The sequence below is a fragment of the Pistacia vera genome, unplaced genomic scaffold, assembly GCF_008641045.1.
Source record: "Pistacia vera cultivar Batoury unplaced genomic scaffold, PisVer_v2 Contig104, whole genome shotgun sequence".
In the NCBI taxonomy this organism is placed as follows: domain Eukaryota; kingdom Viridiplantae; phylum Streptophyta; class Magnoliopsida; order Sapindales; family Anacardiaceae; genus Pistacia; species Pistacia vera.
This window is the reverse complement of record NW_022195071.1, coordinates 609,758-626,227: the sequence shown is the minus strand read 5'-3', so window position 1 is coordinate 626,227 and position 16,470 is coordinate 609,758. Positions and strand designations below refer to the sequence as shown.

The following is a 16,470-nucleotide window of genomic DNA, read 5'->3' as shown; positions in this document are numbered from 1 at the left end:
TTGGGCATGGATTTCCTAGGAAGGTATGGAGTAGAGATTGATTGTCGGANTCATAATGTAGTAATTATGTCCATGTTCTATAATGGAGTAAATATGTTGTATTAATAAAGGAAATCAAATTGCTAGTAAATTTTATAAAAGTGTGTATGTTCTAGTAAGTATTACTATGGATTTCATAATTTACTCCAAGAAAGGAAATTATATTTTTTTGATTATACAATGAACTTATTATAGTTAAGAAAAAAAAAATTAAACACATATATCTATATATATGTTTTAAACTACAAGTTTATTCTTTAAATAGGATTTTAAAATAAACTTCTTTCCTAGACGTGCGTTTTCTAGGTTCTCAATGGCCAAGGGATACTTAGGAAGTACCCGGCTAGGGAGGGGTTTTACATTTACTTCATACCTCCCTAGGAAATTCATGCCCAATATCACATCAAAGTCAAACATATCAAACACTATTAAATCAACTGCTAACTCTCGACCATGGATCACCACGGACTCTCCTAACAACATCTCTTGAGTCAAAACACTAACTCCATCAGGTAACTCTATCTTAATGCGTTGGCTCACTCTACTAGGTTTCAAACCTAATCTCTCTATCATACCATAAGATATAAAAGAATGAGTGACTCCTAAATCAATTAAGGCATATAAAGGAACTGCATGAAATAATAACTGACCAGTAACTGCTGATGGACTGGCCTCGGCCTCCCCTTGAGCTACCGTAAACACTCTAGCATTAGTACCTCTAGAACTCTGTGCTACTGATGGGAGAGGAGCTTTACAATCCCTCATCAAGTGCCCTAGCTGTCGGCACCTATAACACACCCTTTGGTCCCTTAAACACTCTCCTAGGTGGTTCCTCCCACATTTAAAACAAGGAGGAAACCCTTTATTCTGGGGCCGCTTACTCCTCCAGTCTCTTCTATTCTACCTAGGTTGAAACTTCTTCTTATTACTCTTCATTTCTTTGCTCTTCCCACTCTCAAATTTTTCTATCTGCGGGGCGGAGAATGGCTCACTTGATCCTTCTGTCAAGGAACCTACTGGGGGAATTTTATTCTTAAATATTTCCGTCTTCATTGCTCTCCTCAAGGCCTCACTATAGGTTGGCGGGGGATCAGCACCCGTCATTATATCACGAGCTATCTCCGGCTTCAACCCATAAACAAACTTGTCTCTTCTCAATTTCGGAGTGCTAACTATTCCGAGTGCAAACCTAGCAAGGGAGTTAAATTTCACTGAATACTCTTTCACTCCCTGCCGCAAGCTGATAAATTATTGGACTTTCTCATGAACTCGGTCCTCTGTTCTATACTCAGCTTCGAACACTCTTCTGAATTCTTCCCAAGTCATTACTGCAACATCATGAATATCTTCTATCAATTCCCACCAAATTCGAGCATCACCCCGGAATAAGAAACTCGCATACCCGGATCTTCTCCCGATCCATCATGGGAAACAAAGCTGGTGTACGTTCTACGGACCTAAACCATTCTTCTGCTACTACTGGGTCTGTAGTTCCCTTAAACTCTAACGGTTGATGTTGACATGGGAGATCATAAATTGGCTCAACTCTGTTCTGTACTATCTGAGGTATCGGCCCTTCTCTTTCTTGCCTTGTGGTCGGTACTCGAACAGGGGTTTCAACTCTCCCTTGGCTTTCTGTCATAACTTGTTGTACAATTCCCTGAATTCTAGCTTCATCCAAGAGAAGAGACGTAGATTCTGGTGGGTTAGAAGGTTCTCCCTCATTCATCACACCCTTACTACACTTTCGGGTACTATGCCTCATCTACAAAACAACCACATGTGATCAGTTCGAGAAACACTTAAAGTAAGGAAAGAATTAACTCACACAGTCGGCTATCAGATATCGTGGCGATGAGAATAGTACACTGTCAAATCCCAAAATCTTGCTCTGATACCAAAATGTAACAATTGCTTTATACTAAAATACTTATAGAAATACATATAATAAAATACATGTATATTAGCAAAAGTAGTTGGGCCCAAATTTTTTTTTTTTTTTTTTAATACATATTCTTCACACAAATTTAGAATCATGTACATAAGTCATCAAAAATGTGGTGGACAGTGTAGTTATTGCTCCTCGCTTGCCGACGTCCATCCGATCGTGTCCTTACCTAAATCCTGTAAAAACATAAAAGAACAATGGGGTGAGCATAAATAACGCTCAGTAAGTAAATCTTCTACTACTTTATCCCTGTAACTCATCTCTTAATTCTTTCCTTACATTACTCTTACATTTTTCTGCTTGTTTCTCTTCTCACATTTCTTTTCTACTAACTCTGTCTTCGGATGTCACAGCCTCATCTTACCAGAGGCATGGCTAGGACTCATCTCACTCTTCGTGACTTCTACTTTTCTCTCTCTGTTCTTTCTCATGTTTTCTCATTCTTTCTCACTTGATTGTCACGGCCCTATCTTACCGGAGGCACAGTCGGGAACTTATCCCACTCTTCGTGACTTTTACTCATTCTCTACCGATCAGACTCAGTTATGCATGGATTCGGAACCCTTGGCCACGTGAGTACATATTCTCTCTCTCTCTTGAATGTCACGGCCCTGTCTTATGGGAGGCACGGCTGGAACCTGGTGTTCCACTCTTCGTGATTGTCACGACCCCATCTTACCGGAGGCACGACTGGAACCTGGTGTTCCACTCTTCGTGACCTCTACTTATCACTCACGGGTTCCCCATCGCACAACCTACTCTATTCTCTTCTTTAGCACTACTCTCTTTTTGTGCTCTAGTGCTCATTCTCTCTTTCTCTTTACTCTTAAAGTAGCTTATACTCAAAATTCTCTACTCTTTCTCAAGCCACTTCTCAAATGCACAAATAATGCATATGTTATTTTCATGCTCATTAATGCACTCATAAAATGTCATTATGCAATGTTGCAAGAATTAAGGTTTACTACTCATGGTCATACTTCTCTTAGGCATTTCATTAAACAACTCATGTGCATGCAAAAACTCTACTTTATCTATAACTCTACTCTTCCCTTTAACCATCCAAAATGGGAGAAAACTCCCTTATATAGCCATAATTCCTGTCAAGGAAAACACTCCCAAAAAGGTTTACACAAAACCTCTCCAACTTCAACTCAACTTCACTCTCTCTTCACACATCAAAATACTTCTCAGTTCTCTCTACTCATCTCATCTCAATTCTCAACAAGCATAATACATGCATGCATAAAGAAAATCTCTACTCAAAGATTTCTTAAACTTTAACTTCGGTTGGATTTACTTACCTTGTGGTGGAGTGATTCCATTAGCACTTCTCTTTTCCTTTGGTAAATGACATTTTCTCTACAACTTTAACAACATGCTATAAGACTTCAACACATCTATAGATAAATTTCACATCTAAAGCAAGAATCCTTACCTTAGGATGCTTTAGATTAATTCTCTACCCAAACTACTCAAAAAGCCCTTTAAAATCCTTGAAAGAATTAATGAAAAGTTGAGAGGAAATGATGAATGGGAATGGCGGTGAAAGTGATGAAATGAAGGGTTTACCAAGCTTAATCCCTTTTTAGCTCATAATTTACACATGCATTCCCATTTTGCCCTTACTCTTTCTTAGAAATTCCAACTTTATCCTTTAATTCCTTGCACTCACACCCCCAACTCTAACACATTCTCCATGAAATTTTCTTGCATTTCACTCCCCACTTTTCCTGCTAATTAGGGGTAGAATGGTCACTTTGCCCTTATGAAAAATTCTCTAGAAACTTCACCCAACTTTTCAGCCGAAGCTTCGCTGCGGCGAAGTTTCTTTCTTTACCCCGACGAAGAAATACAGGGGCTACGTCGTCGCGGCAAGACTATTCCTCGCCCCGACGAAGACTGTACTTCCAAAATTCACCAAGTCTTAACCAATTTTAGGGCAAACACTCAACCAAACCAACACATCAAATCCACCAAGGGCCAACCAACCAAAAATAACAACATACTAACTCAATTGAGAGCAAAACAATAAACATTCAAACAATGCAACATAAATTAGTTACGTACCTCAAGTGGGGCGTTACACTCGACCAAACAGACTCTTAGCCTCTTTCGTTGTCAACAATTGCTGCTAGCGTTAAGGAGTGCCGACGACCAGAAAGTCAACAAACAAATCACAAATACTACAAATAAACATCTCTCAATCATCTTTCAATTCAACAAAGACAAAAACTGAACGAATCAAACATAACTAATCTATAAAAAATCGAAAAACCCTAGGGTAGAGAAGTTTCAATCGCCAGCTATGGGTGAGCAAATGAGATCAGGATTGTTAGGGTTTTTTGGAGAGGAAGATCCAAGGAGCCTATTGGTGGTGGCAACGATTTTCAACATCGGAAACGACCGAAAATTGGCTTGGAAGTTGAAAAGTCGTGCGGTGCACGACCGACAATCAACGAGCAAGGGACGATGATGGAGGTAAGGATTTTGTAGTGTGGGTTGTGGGGAGTGTGATGGTGGTGTCTAGGGGATTTTTGGCAAAAAAATCAACCATAAATCTGGCTTGAAGAGTCAGCCGTGCGAATAGGGGTGGTGGTGGGAAATGGTGAGTGATGACAGCAAATGGAGGCTCAGGTTTTGTAGAGGAGGTGATGCGATTTTGTGGGTGGTCTCGGAAATGATTTTGAACACCAAGATCGGTCGAAAAACGGCAAAAACCGTCAGCAGTGACGCCACTAATATGCGCCATCTCTTTTCTTTTCTTTTTCTCTGACGACCAAATGTTTGTTAACCATTCTGCCCTCATTAATAATGGACTTTAGAACATTTTTCCTTTTCTCACACCTAAAATTACTAGAAAAATTGTGCTTTGGGTAGTGGAAGGGTATCATTTTTTGGGTGGGAACATGTCGTTAACTCATCTATACATTCTTTCACTTTTTTGTTTTATAAGTAAAACATGTTTTTTTTTTTTTTTTTTTTATGGGAGGTGTCCAGGCCAGTTTGTGTGCTCCTCAACTAATCCACCGAGACCCTAAAGTTGATGACCAAGTAAATTTCCTCAATAGACATCCCTATTACGGTTTGTAGGGACTCGAAACTCAAGAAATCATGTTTGACATCTTTGCTCGTTTACTTTGAGGCTAACTAGAGAAGGTTGATGACAAAACATAATTAAATCATTATGGAAAATATATATATATATAAAAAAAAGAAAAAGGTTATATGGACACATATATATATAGAAGTTAAAGTGTATTATTAAATTGGTCTTACACATAATATCGTGAATAACACTAATTTTTTCTAGCTTTAGTGAAACATGATAAGTATAATATTTTATTTTTTAGAGAAATATGTATAAATTCAGTCAGATCCTTTTGAGGATTTAACAATACGAATTTTGTGTTAGTCTTTTCCCCAACGCAAGCGCTCCCAAAACTTTTGTAAATTAAAAATTAGAAACTATAATAACTGCAAAAATATCTTCTTCAACTAAACCTCTCGCTTCACGCTTCGAAATTATTGAACCCGAAAACCTATTTTTCCCATAAATCCGTAGCAGTCAAATCATGCTTCAGAGTTGCGGTTCCAGAGAATTGGGTCATGAAAGTCTCCAGCACCATTTCTGTTCACCAAGTAAGCTCCATTCTCCTCACTCTCCTTACACAGCTGGGGTTTTTCTAGGGTTTAGGAATCTCCGTAAGCAAAAGAATGCTAAAACAAAACACATACCGCAGCTCTTTACGGTAAATATAGACCAAAGCTTTGAAAGAAGTATCAAACATTCACACGCCCAGAAGCAGAACCCAAGAGCATCGAGGGTTTCTGTCGGGTTTAAGCTTCAATCTAACTCAAAATCTTCACTCCCGCCCACTAAAAATTCTTCAGTTAATGGTAGGAGAAAGAAGTATGGTGGCGTTTTGCCTACGATTTTACGGGCTTTAGAGTCTAATGATGATCTAGAAAATACCCTTAATACATTTTGTGAAAATTTGAGTCCGAAGGAACAGACTGTGGTTCTTAAAGAACAGCGCAGTTGGGAGAGAGTTATTCGTGTTTTTGAGTTTTTCAAGTTGCAAAAAGAGTATGCACATAATGTAATTCACTATAACGTTGTGCTTAGAGCTCTGGGTAGAGCTCAAAAATGGGATGAATTAAGGCTCTGTTGGATTGAAATGGCACAAAATGGTGTTTTGCCCATCAATAATACTTATGGAATGCTCGTTGATGTATATGCTAAATCCGGTCTTGCTAAAGAATCGCTGTTGTGGATAAAGCATATGAGACTGAGAGGGATTTTTCCTGATGAGATTACAATGAACACTGTTGTTAAGGCTTTGAAGGATGTTGGAGAGTTTGATAGGGCAGATAGGTTTTATAAGGATTGGTGTGTTGGGCGGGTTGAGTTGGATGATTTTGAATTGGACTCAATGGTTGATTTTGAAAATGGGTCTGCCTCTGCACCAGTTAGTTTGAAGCATTTTCTGTCGACTGAACTTTTCAGGACAGGTGGACGAAATCCCATTCCAAGGAGCATGGGTTCATTGGACATAGAGAATTCTATTAGGAAGCCAAAACTAACGTCTACATATAATACGTTGATTGATTTGTATGGGAAGGCAGGACGTCTCAATGATGCAGCTAATATATTTGCTGAAATGTTAAAATCTGGGGTTGCAGTGGATACAATAACTTTTAATACCATGATCTATACCTGTGGAAGTCATGGGCATTTATCAGAGGCAGAATCTCTGCTTAGTAAGATGGAGGAAAGGCAGATTTCACCTGATACAAAGACATATAATATCTTTTTATCTTTGTATGCTGATGCGGGGAATATTGATGCTGCCCTAAAATGTTATTGGAAGATCAGGGAGTTGGGCCTTTTCCCTGATGTTGTAACTCACAGAGCTGTTCTTCATGTTTTATGTCAGAGGAACATGCTGCAAGATGTGGAAGCCATAATTGAAGAGATGGAGAAATCTGGACTGCCTATTGATGAACATTCTCTTCCTGGAATTATAAAGGTGTATGTTGATGAAGGATTGCTTGATCAGGGGAAGGCACTTTTCAAGAAGTGCCAGTTGGGTGGTGGGCTATCATCAAAGACTCTTGCAGCGATTGTAGATATATATGCTGAAAAAGGGCTTTGGGCTGATGCTGAGGCAGTGTTCTATTGTAAGAGACATATAGCTGGTCAGAAGAAGGATGTTGTTGAGTATAATGTTATGATTAAAGCTTATGGCAAGGCAAAGCTTTATGATAAAGCTTTTTCTCTTTTCAAGAGCATGAGAAATCATGGAACTTGGCCTGATGAATGCACCTATAATTCTCTTGTTCAGATGTGTGCTGCAGGTGATCTAGTAGATCAAGCAGTGGAACTTTTAGATGAAATGCGAGGGGCATCATTCAAACCTCAATGTTTGACCTTTTCTTCTATCATTGCATCTTATGTTCGTCTCGGGCAGATATCTAATGCAGTTAACGTCTTTGAAGAAATGGCAAGAGCTGGAGTAAAACCTAATGAAGTTGTTTATGGTTCCTTAATCAATGGGTTTGCTGAGTCTGGAAATGTTGAAGAAGCTCTGAAATATTTCCGCATGATGGGAGAAAGTGGACTGTTGGCGAATCAGATAGTGTTGACAGCCCTGATCAAGGCTTACAGCAAGATTGGATGCTTGGAAGAAGCAAAAAAAGTCTATGAGAAGATGAAGGATATGGAAGGTGGTCCAGATATTGTGGCATCAAATAGTATGATCACTCTTTATGCAGATCTGGGTATGGTTAGTGAAGCCAAATTTATTTTTAATAATTTAAGAGAAAAGGGTCAGGCGGATGGAGTCTCATTTGCAGCCATGATGTATCTGTATAAGAGCATGGGGATGCTTGATGAAGCCATTGAAGTTGCAGAGGAGATGAAACTGTCAGATTCATTAACGGATGTTATTTCTTACAATAAGGTGATGGCATGCTTTGCTACTAATGGTCAGTTACGTGGGTGTGGAGAATTATTGCATGAGATGGTAGCTAAAAAGCTTTTGCCTGACAATGGGACCTTCAAAGTATTGTTTACTGTACTGAAGAAGGGAGGATTTCCAATCGAAGCTGTAAGTCAGCTAGAGTCTTCTTGCCAGGAAGGGAAACCCTATGCTACAGAAGCTGTCATCACCTCCGTATTTTCAGTAGTGGGTTTGCATTCTTTAGCACTTGAAACCTGTGAAAGTTTCATTAAAGCTGAAGTGGTTCTTGATTCTTTCGTCTACAATGTTGCAATATATGCTTATAAGTCCTCGGGACAAAATGACAGGGCTTTGAACATGTACATGAAAATGCTGGATGAGGGCCTTGAACCAGACCTTGTTACCTGTATTAATTTAGTAGGTTGTTATGGAACAGCTGGCTTGGTTGAAGGTGTGAAGAGGATTCATAGCCAGTTAAAATATGGAGAGATGGAACCCAACGAATCCTTGTTCAAGGCTGTGATTGATGCCTATAAACATGCAAACAGGCAAGACCTTGCTGCACTAGCTAGCAAAGAAATGCGAACTGCGTTAGAGCCTGAGCAACATTCTGATTCTGAATTTCAAGAGGAATCTGATGAAAGTTTTCTAATGCTATAGAATTCACTACTTGTTCTATTTGAGGTGACTAGCTGATTAGCGGAAGAACTGTATAGCTGCAGCATTCTTCAAGCATCCAGAACTCTGTATATGATACTGCTATAATAGACGACAGATGGAAGATTGTAAAATTTTATTTTAGCTACATCAATGTGTTAAATTGTACACTGTATCATAGTTGAATACTGAGTTTTGCTTCTTCTGTTGAGGTGCTTGTAGTTGTGTAGTATGATTGCTTCATCTCTCTCTCTCTCTCTCTCTCTCTCTCTCTCTTTTATCTGAGTGCCCAGGTTAACTTGCGCGTACCTCAATTAGTCCTCCGAGATCCTGAAGTTAACTGTCAGGTAAACCTCCAGTGATAATTCCTTATTAGTAGTCGCAGGGATTCGAACTCGAGACCTCTTGAGTAATACAGTCAAGAGTCTCAAATGAACCGCTAAGCTACCCAGAAATAGTTCGACCGCCTCATGTCATGTGCAGTTAGATTCTTTGAATAACCAATATCTCCCCTGTGCAGTCAGTTCGGCATTCTCCGCTGCACGCCAATCTCAGCTTTATCAGCTGCATGATGTTCTTTTTTCTTTTTCTTTTTTTTTTTTTTTTTTTTTAATACTGCTCAGTCGGTCATTCTTTCGCATTCACAATCACGCTTAGCAAATTAATATTCTAACAATTATCCCTATTCACAATCAGACATCTTAGAACCTGAATAATTGCTTTCTCCATGGGTACGTGCCACCCATATCATCCAACTCAAGACCTGAGATACTCTTAGTATCAATCCAACTTTTGCCTGGAATCTTCTAACCCTCTATTAATCCTAATCTTTAATCTCCTCACCATCAAAAAGTCACCCGTGCACCTGGAATTTTTCACTTTCATTGCTACTCAACTCATTCATATTAAGATTCAAGTTAGTGCTAGTTTCGATCCAGCTCTTGCCAATCATCTTCTTAACCCCTCTATTTTTCATTAACCTCCTTATCTCCAAGGCATCGCTCCATCGGCCCACTGTTCTATACACATTAGCTAGAAGAACATAACTTAAGTGATTGTCAGGTTCCAGTTCCATCATCTTCTTTGCAATGCGTTCCGCGGCAGCAGCGTCTGTACATGTTGTGCAAGCACCAAGAAGCACTGCCCAAAGAGATGAATTATCTCTACAATTTGCATTCTCTATCAAAGTTTCAGCTTCTTCTAATAACCCAGCACGGCCAAGGAGATCAACCATGCAATTGTAATGCTCAATTCCAGGTTTAATCCGATATTCCAGAGTCATTAAGAAAAAATACTTTCGCCCTTCATTTACCAAACCTGTATGACTACAAGCAAAAAGAACACCAATAAAACTTATATAATCAGGATCAGTCCCCTCCTTAATCATCTCATCAAATATTCCTAGAGCTTCTCCACCTCTTCCGTTCTGAGCAAACCCACAAATCATTGAGTTCCAAGTTATCAAATTTCTAACTGACATATGTGCAAAAATTTGATATGCAAAATCAATAGAACCGCATTTTGCATAAAGATCAACTAAAGCTGATTCTACAATAACATCTCTCCAACCACCCCTTCTCACATACTGACAGTGTACCTCCTTCCCTAATCTCACAGCTGCCAAACCAGCACAAGCACGAAGAACAGTTCCAAAACTGTAGAGATCAGTCACTTCCATTTCCCTAAAAATCCTAATAACAGACTCAAAGTTTCCATTTTGACAAAATCCCCCAAGCAACGCAGACCAAGATACAGAATTTTTCACCAGCATTTTATCAAAAACACGTCGAGACTCGTCAACCAACCCACATTTTCCATACATGTCCACAAGACTACTCTCAACAACGACGTTTCCACTGAGACCCGATGTAATAATCTTAGAATGCATTTCTTTACCTTGTTTCAACCTCCCTAAATTGCCACAAGCAGTCAACACTGTCCCAAATGTATACCCATCAGACAGAAAACCGTGTTTCCTACGCATCAAATAAAAGAATCCCAATGCCTCTTCATACAAATCATTCCTTATAAAAGCCGAAATTACCGATGTCCAACAAATAATATCCGGTTCAAGCAATTCATCAAACAATTGCAATGCGTCCATTGATTCATAATTCCTTCCATACATATCAATCAAAGCACTAGAAATCACATGATTCGAATCAAACCCACGTACCATAACCGCTCCATGAAAGCATTTACCAAGCCTGAGAAAACCAAGTTCTGAACAAGCCTTTATCACAGCCGATAAAGTGAACCCATTTGGCTCAACATTAAACCCTAACATTTCCCAAAACAATTCAAGCGCATTGTTCGGTTTACCTATCTTAATATACCCTGTTATCATTGAAGTCCAAGAAATAACATCTTTAACAAACAGCCCGTCAAAAACTTTCTGGGTCTCATCAAAATCAGGTCCCAACTTAAAATACAGAGAAAGCAAGCTATTACCAACGAAGCGGTCGGTTGCAAGACCGGATTTGACGACATAAGCATGGATCTGTAGGCCATGATTGAAGGAGAGAACTTTGATGCAAGTTTGTAAGATAGAAGCGTAAAGGATTGGTTTCTTGAGAGAAGTTTTGTTGGAATCGATTGAGTTTAGGAGTTTAATCGCATCAAAAAGCGCACCGGATTTGCAGTGATGGAGGATTTGGGCTGATTTGGTTGATGGATTTTCATAGATTTTAGGAGTGGGAGAAATGAGGGAGGTGCAATGGCGTTTAAAGAAGAGCCTCATGAAAAATGGGAAAAAAAGGCAACCAATTTTTGAAAATGGTAACGGCCTTAGGGTTTTGGTGGTCAATTGCCCGCCATGTACATGTATCGTTCGGTTAAGTGTAAGACGTCTAATAATCCTGTGCGGTAAGGTGTTGGGTGTAGCTGTCATGTTTTATTTTTGTTTTCAAAATTTACAGATTTATACTCATACAGTTATTCATTCAATTGACCCGGTTTGTATTTCATTTGATTTCATCGTGTTTCGTTATAATATATGTTTTTTATTGAAATAATACTCGATAATATAACTTTATATCTCATTTTTTTAGATAGGAAATGATATAACATTAATTAATTTGTGTATTTTGAATGAAAAAAATATAAAGATAAATAATTAATTAACATTGTATTATTATTTGGGAGATAAAACTTGGGATTATAGGCTTATAGCTAACACTAGCCATAAATAATCAATATGCGCCAACCCCATTCTCTCTTTCCCTCAAAAAACCTCTCACCTCTTTTAATTGTATTTATAAATTCTTTATTTTATATAATTTATAATTTTAAATAGGATTTATTTTATAAATTTATAATGTTGTATAATTTATAATTCTTTTATGGGGTTTTTAATATCCTTTTTAAGGAAGTGATTGAGATTAATTTTAAGCCATCTCACATAGGAAAAACAAATGAAATAAACACGTTTTAATTAAATATTTTATTTATTTATGTACATTTCTTGCATGATTTTCTAAGATGTTTGTAAAATAGTAATGTATATTGAATAATACTATACATACAATATTATGTGGTAAAAGATTATTTTTTATCACATAATATTATATATAACATTGTATGTTTAGTATTATGTATATTCATATTCACATAAAAAGTTTATCATAAAATGTGAGTTAGGTCATCGACTTTCAATTAGTATGTAAAATCACCCTTCTTGTTTCGTACGATTTTTCATTCAAAATATACATAAAATTATATTCAGCTATGAACATTTATCATTTCTTTTTATGTGACGTATATATGATTAACATACATTTAGTAACTTTCCGTTTACTCAACAAACTTTAACAACGTCATTAATAATGAAAATCATAATTGGGATTTGAGAGATAAGACATGTATGTGTACATGCATTAAACCAATCAGAAAATCATGAAAAAAAAAAAAAAAAAAACCCACAAAAGTCTACTTTTGCATCCATTTCATGATAAAATATTGTATAAAATGGTTTTACGTTCGAATAATAAGAATAGTTGGTAATATTTTTCACCACAGACGATAGGACTTACCCTATTTTGAAAACTTTATTCAAGATAAAGGATTAATTGAGATATATATAAACTAACCCGAATATCCTGTAGTAAAAAAAAATTATTGCACAAAATATTAATTATTTTATATATCACTATCTACTTTGATACAAAAGTGACATAATTAATATTTATTATATCAATAATACTAACCTCACTAATCTCTCTCATTAACCCTTCTTACTAATCCCAGAGTTTGTGATTGCTTGATTAGGTAGAACCTATTATTGGACAGTAAGACCCAGTGAATTAACAAATTATGAACGGACATATGGCTTAGTGAGAGAAAATTATGAGAAGTGTTAATGAGTGTTGTTACTCTTATTATTAATATAATAATTTAGCATGTTTATTAATCATAAACGTGCTAGAAGTATAAATAAGTGCTTATTGTTGTTTATGTTTTAGTAAAAAATTATAATGAATATTAACATAATGTTAAGTATTTTAAATTTATGTATAATAACGTGATTTATATATTGTACTTCTAAATCAAATATCATACCAATTAGACTCCAAATATTGAGATATAAATTTTAGATGGTTAAAATTGTGAGATGAAAAAATCATTGTAATTTTGATATAGAACTACAAATCAATGTTATCCTATAAATGAGAAAAGTAAATAATATATATTTATTAACTTAGTGTAAAAAGATCTTTTATATTCGTTATATTGAATGATTGTTTCAAATTCTATAAATGAAATCCTTCTTATATCAACTTTAGGACGAATCTATTTAATCTTGGTTTGTACACGAGCGTGGGGCAAAGACGTGCATGGTTAGATCAAAACATAAATAAAAACGGAAAAAAGAATTTGGTATACAATCCGTGTCTTGTAGTTAATTGGTATAACACAAAATTTGTATATTACTTAAAGGGTGCGTTTGATTCAGGGAATGTTAGATTATTAGGTGTTATGCCTGAAAAAGTAGGGCTGACGCAGAACCTTGTCAGCGCAAGTGGTCAGAGCTTAGGTAAGTCCAGGTGCTGTTCAGGTGCAGCCATGTCGCGCGCTGACGCAAGAGGCGTGCTCCTGCCAGTGCAGTAGGTGCGCGTCAGGCTGGTGAAAGGCTGAAGATGATCCACGTGTCCAAATCTCTGCGCGAGTCGAGTAAATCACTTGAGCAGGTGAATAGCGGGGCGCAAGGAAGGATTTGCACAGTAATCTGACCCATTCACAAATTTAGTGATCATTACGTGATTTCATCCCACTATAAATAGAGGACTTCTCTCCCGTTTGTGGGATTAGCCAATTTCTCTCTGTAATAGCACACTTATTCTCTCTTTGTAATCGCTTGTAAGTCAGCTCGCTGAATGCAACCTGACCTCACTACATTAATACAATATCAGTGGACGTAAGAGTCGCTTGTTAAAGCATCCGAACAACTTTAAACATTGTTCCCCATCTTTTATCCATTATCGTACCCCCATTCGCGTGTGTCTTCCGAGTCAGCTCAGTATTTCACACGTGTGTTTAGTTGGTGTCAAAATCACGCATCAACAGTTTGGCGCTAGGAGGGTCTGATTTGTATTCGTCCTTCATCAGGAGAATCTCTAACTAACTGGTTCTACAACAGCAAATGGCTCTCAAATTCGAATCTGAGCGACCCGATCATGGTGAGGAAGAAGTCCCCCAGGTGCAAGAGGGCACTTCGGGACACTTCTCTCGAAATCCCCCTAGTTCCGCAAAACCTCATGAGAGATATTCCTTCTAGCTCATAGCTTGACCCAACCGTCATGATATACCTAGAGAGGTTCAACAATACTCTCCAAACGATTAACCAAAGGTTGGACGGTTTGGACGGGGCTGTACCACCCGAATCAAATGAGGCGGTGCCACCGCTTAAAACGGGTCGGATAAAGGCACGAAAAAAGGCGATAGCCCGTGCTGCGCTCATTGCAGCGCGTCAAAGGAAAGGTAAAAAAGTGGCAAACAGCGGGCCTAAAGACTCCAAAGGGCAGGCAAACACCGACCACGTCCCGGGTAGAATACCTGTGGCTTTAAGGCTCGGTGACAGGTCACATCCCGAGCTGTCCCATGCCACATAGCACAAGCACTCCCACAAAAGTGCTAGGCGGGGCGATTCTTATTACCGCCAGTATGACGATTCCGATAGTCATTGTGTGGGAGGTTCCCACACTCCGCGGGGCGGTTCGTACCACCGCGGAGGTCATGAAAGTTCCCCGCACAATTCATCGTCATCACACGACTCTAGCCAGCGTGTGTCAAGATTGGTCGAAAATGCCGGCAGAGGCGAAGAGGAATCCAACCTCTGGACTTTCCTCAACCGCAATCAAGAGGGTCGAACCTGCATGGGGGAAAGCAATCCCCAGATGGCTCTGCTGCCTCAGATTGAGGAGTTATAGCGAGCTCTAGATTAGCTAAAAGCTCAGTAAAATGAGCAAGGGCAGGTCGCAGAAGCGTCTCCCTTTTCTCCGGCTGTGTTAGCCGCCCCTCTTCCGTCCAGATTCAGAATGCCTGATATGCAGGCGTTCAATAGAAATTCTGATCCGCAGGATCATTTATACGAATTCAACGACCTGATGGAACTTCATTAAGTTTCTGATATAGCAAAAATGCCAGTGCTTGACAGTAACTCTTACATCTCATGCCAAGCGGTAGTTTAGGTCGCTCCCGGCGAGATCAATCAGCTCGTGGAATCAGATGAGCTCGACATTCTTGAGGAATTTCCCAGCGAACAGGAAGTTCTCAATGCCTTTGAGCTACCTCAACAGCATAAGGCAAGAGATGAATGAATCCCTCCAATCTTACATCGATAGGTTCCACATAGAGCTTCATAAAGTAGCTTACACTCCTAAAGAGTCCGTTCGGACTCTTATCATAGCGGGAGTTCGTCCATAGATAGATCTGTGGAAGGAGCTGTAATCAGAGGACGATGTTTCCCTCACTTGCTTTTACAACCTTACGGAGAAATACCTCTGTATTGAGAGCTCCGTGGCGGCGCTCCACCGCCACGACCCTAGCACTTCTGGCAATGCACCAGGTCAGGGGGAAAATAGGAGACTTGATCGCAGATGGACTAATGACGATCAACGAAAAGGAAAGAAACCTCAGTTCGAGCCCAAGAAGTCTTATGCTCCAGTTCCTCGTCGCGATCGCGACAAGACTCAGTATACCCCTTTGAATGCATCTGTTTCGACCATTCTTAACAAATCAGAAGAGGCCGATCTGCTTCGAGAGCCTGAGCCCATGAAAGGTCTTTCCTCATCTAGAAACAGTAAAAAATAATGTCGTTATCATAGGGACAATGGGCATCACACCGATAAGTGTCGAGCTCTAAAGCAGGCAATCGAAAATCTTATCAAGCATGGGCATTTCAAAGAGTATGTTAATGACTCTGCTTCCATAAGGGAGAAAAATCAAGAGGAACCGAGTAAGAAGCGTCATGATCGCAAGGGTGTATGTAGTGTTGGAATAATCTGTGGAGGACCGCACCTCGGAGGAAACTCGCGAGGTGCCCAAGAAAGATATGCTCGCGCAGCCCATCACGACCCCATCAGTGTGATGAACACGACGCAGCGACCACCAAAGGTTCGTAGGGAGGAGGAAATCACCTTCTCCGAAAAAGACTAAGTCTGATTCATCACGACGCAGCGACCACCAAAGGTTCGTAGGGAAGAGGAAATCACCTTCTCCGAAAAAGACTCAGTCTGATTGCATCATCCCCATGATGATGCTCTCATTATCACACCCCAAATAGGGCGCTTTGACGTCCACAGAATGTTGGTGTACAACGAAAACGCTGTGAACATCCTATTCCAGCCAGCTTTCAAGATAATG

General features: G+C 39.0%; 2 protein-coding genes across 2 annotated transcripts; one reads left to right on the top strand and one right to left on the bottom strand.

Moving 5' to 3' along the window:
- Positions 1-5,478: 5,478 nt before the first annotated feature.
- On the top strand, positions 5,479-8,896 carry LOC116126355 (pentatricopeptide repeat-containing protein At1g73710-like). The gene has a single exon (XM_031412053.1). It carries the CDS (start codon positions 5,563-5,565, stop codon positions 8,611-8,613), a length of 3,051 nt encoding a protein of 1,016 aa, XP_031267913.1. The 5' UTR covers positions 5,479-5,562; the 3' UTR covers positions 8,614-8,896.
- Positions 8,897-9,057: 161 nt separating this feature from the next.
- LOC116126049 (pentatricopeptide repeat-containing protein At1g03540) lies at positions 9,058-11,401 on the bottom strand. The gene has a single exon (XM_031411747.1). The coding sequence runs from the start codon at positions 11,348-11,350 to the stop codon at positions 9,464-9,466; it is 1,887 nt and encodes a 628-aa protein (XP_031267607.1). The 5' UTR covers positions 11,351-11,401; the 3' UTR covers positions 9,058-9,463.
- Positions 11,402-16,470: the final 5,069 nt, after the last annotated feature.

Bases quoted from the DNA above. Each gene is read 5' to 3' on its own strand.
- LOC116126049 (XM_031411747.1), bottom strand. From the start codon at position 11,350: ATGAGGCTCTTCTTTAAACGCCATTGCACCTCCCTCATTTCTCCCACT.
- LOC116126355 (XM_031412053.1), top strand. From the start codon at position 5,563: ATGCTTCAGAGTTGCGGTTCCAGAGAATTGGGTCATGAAAGTCTCCAG.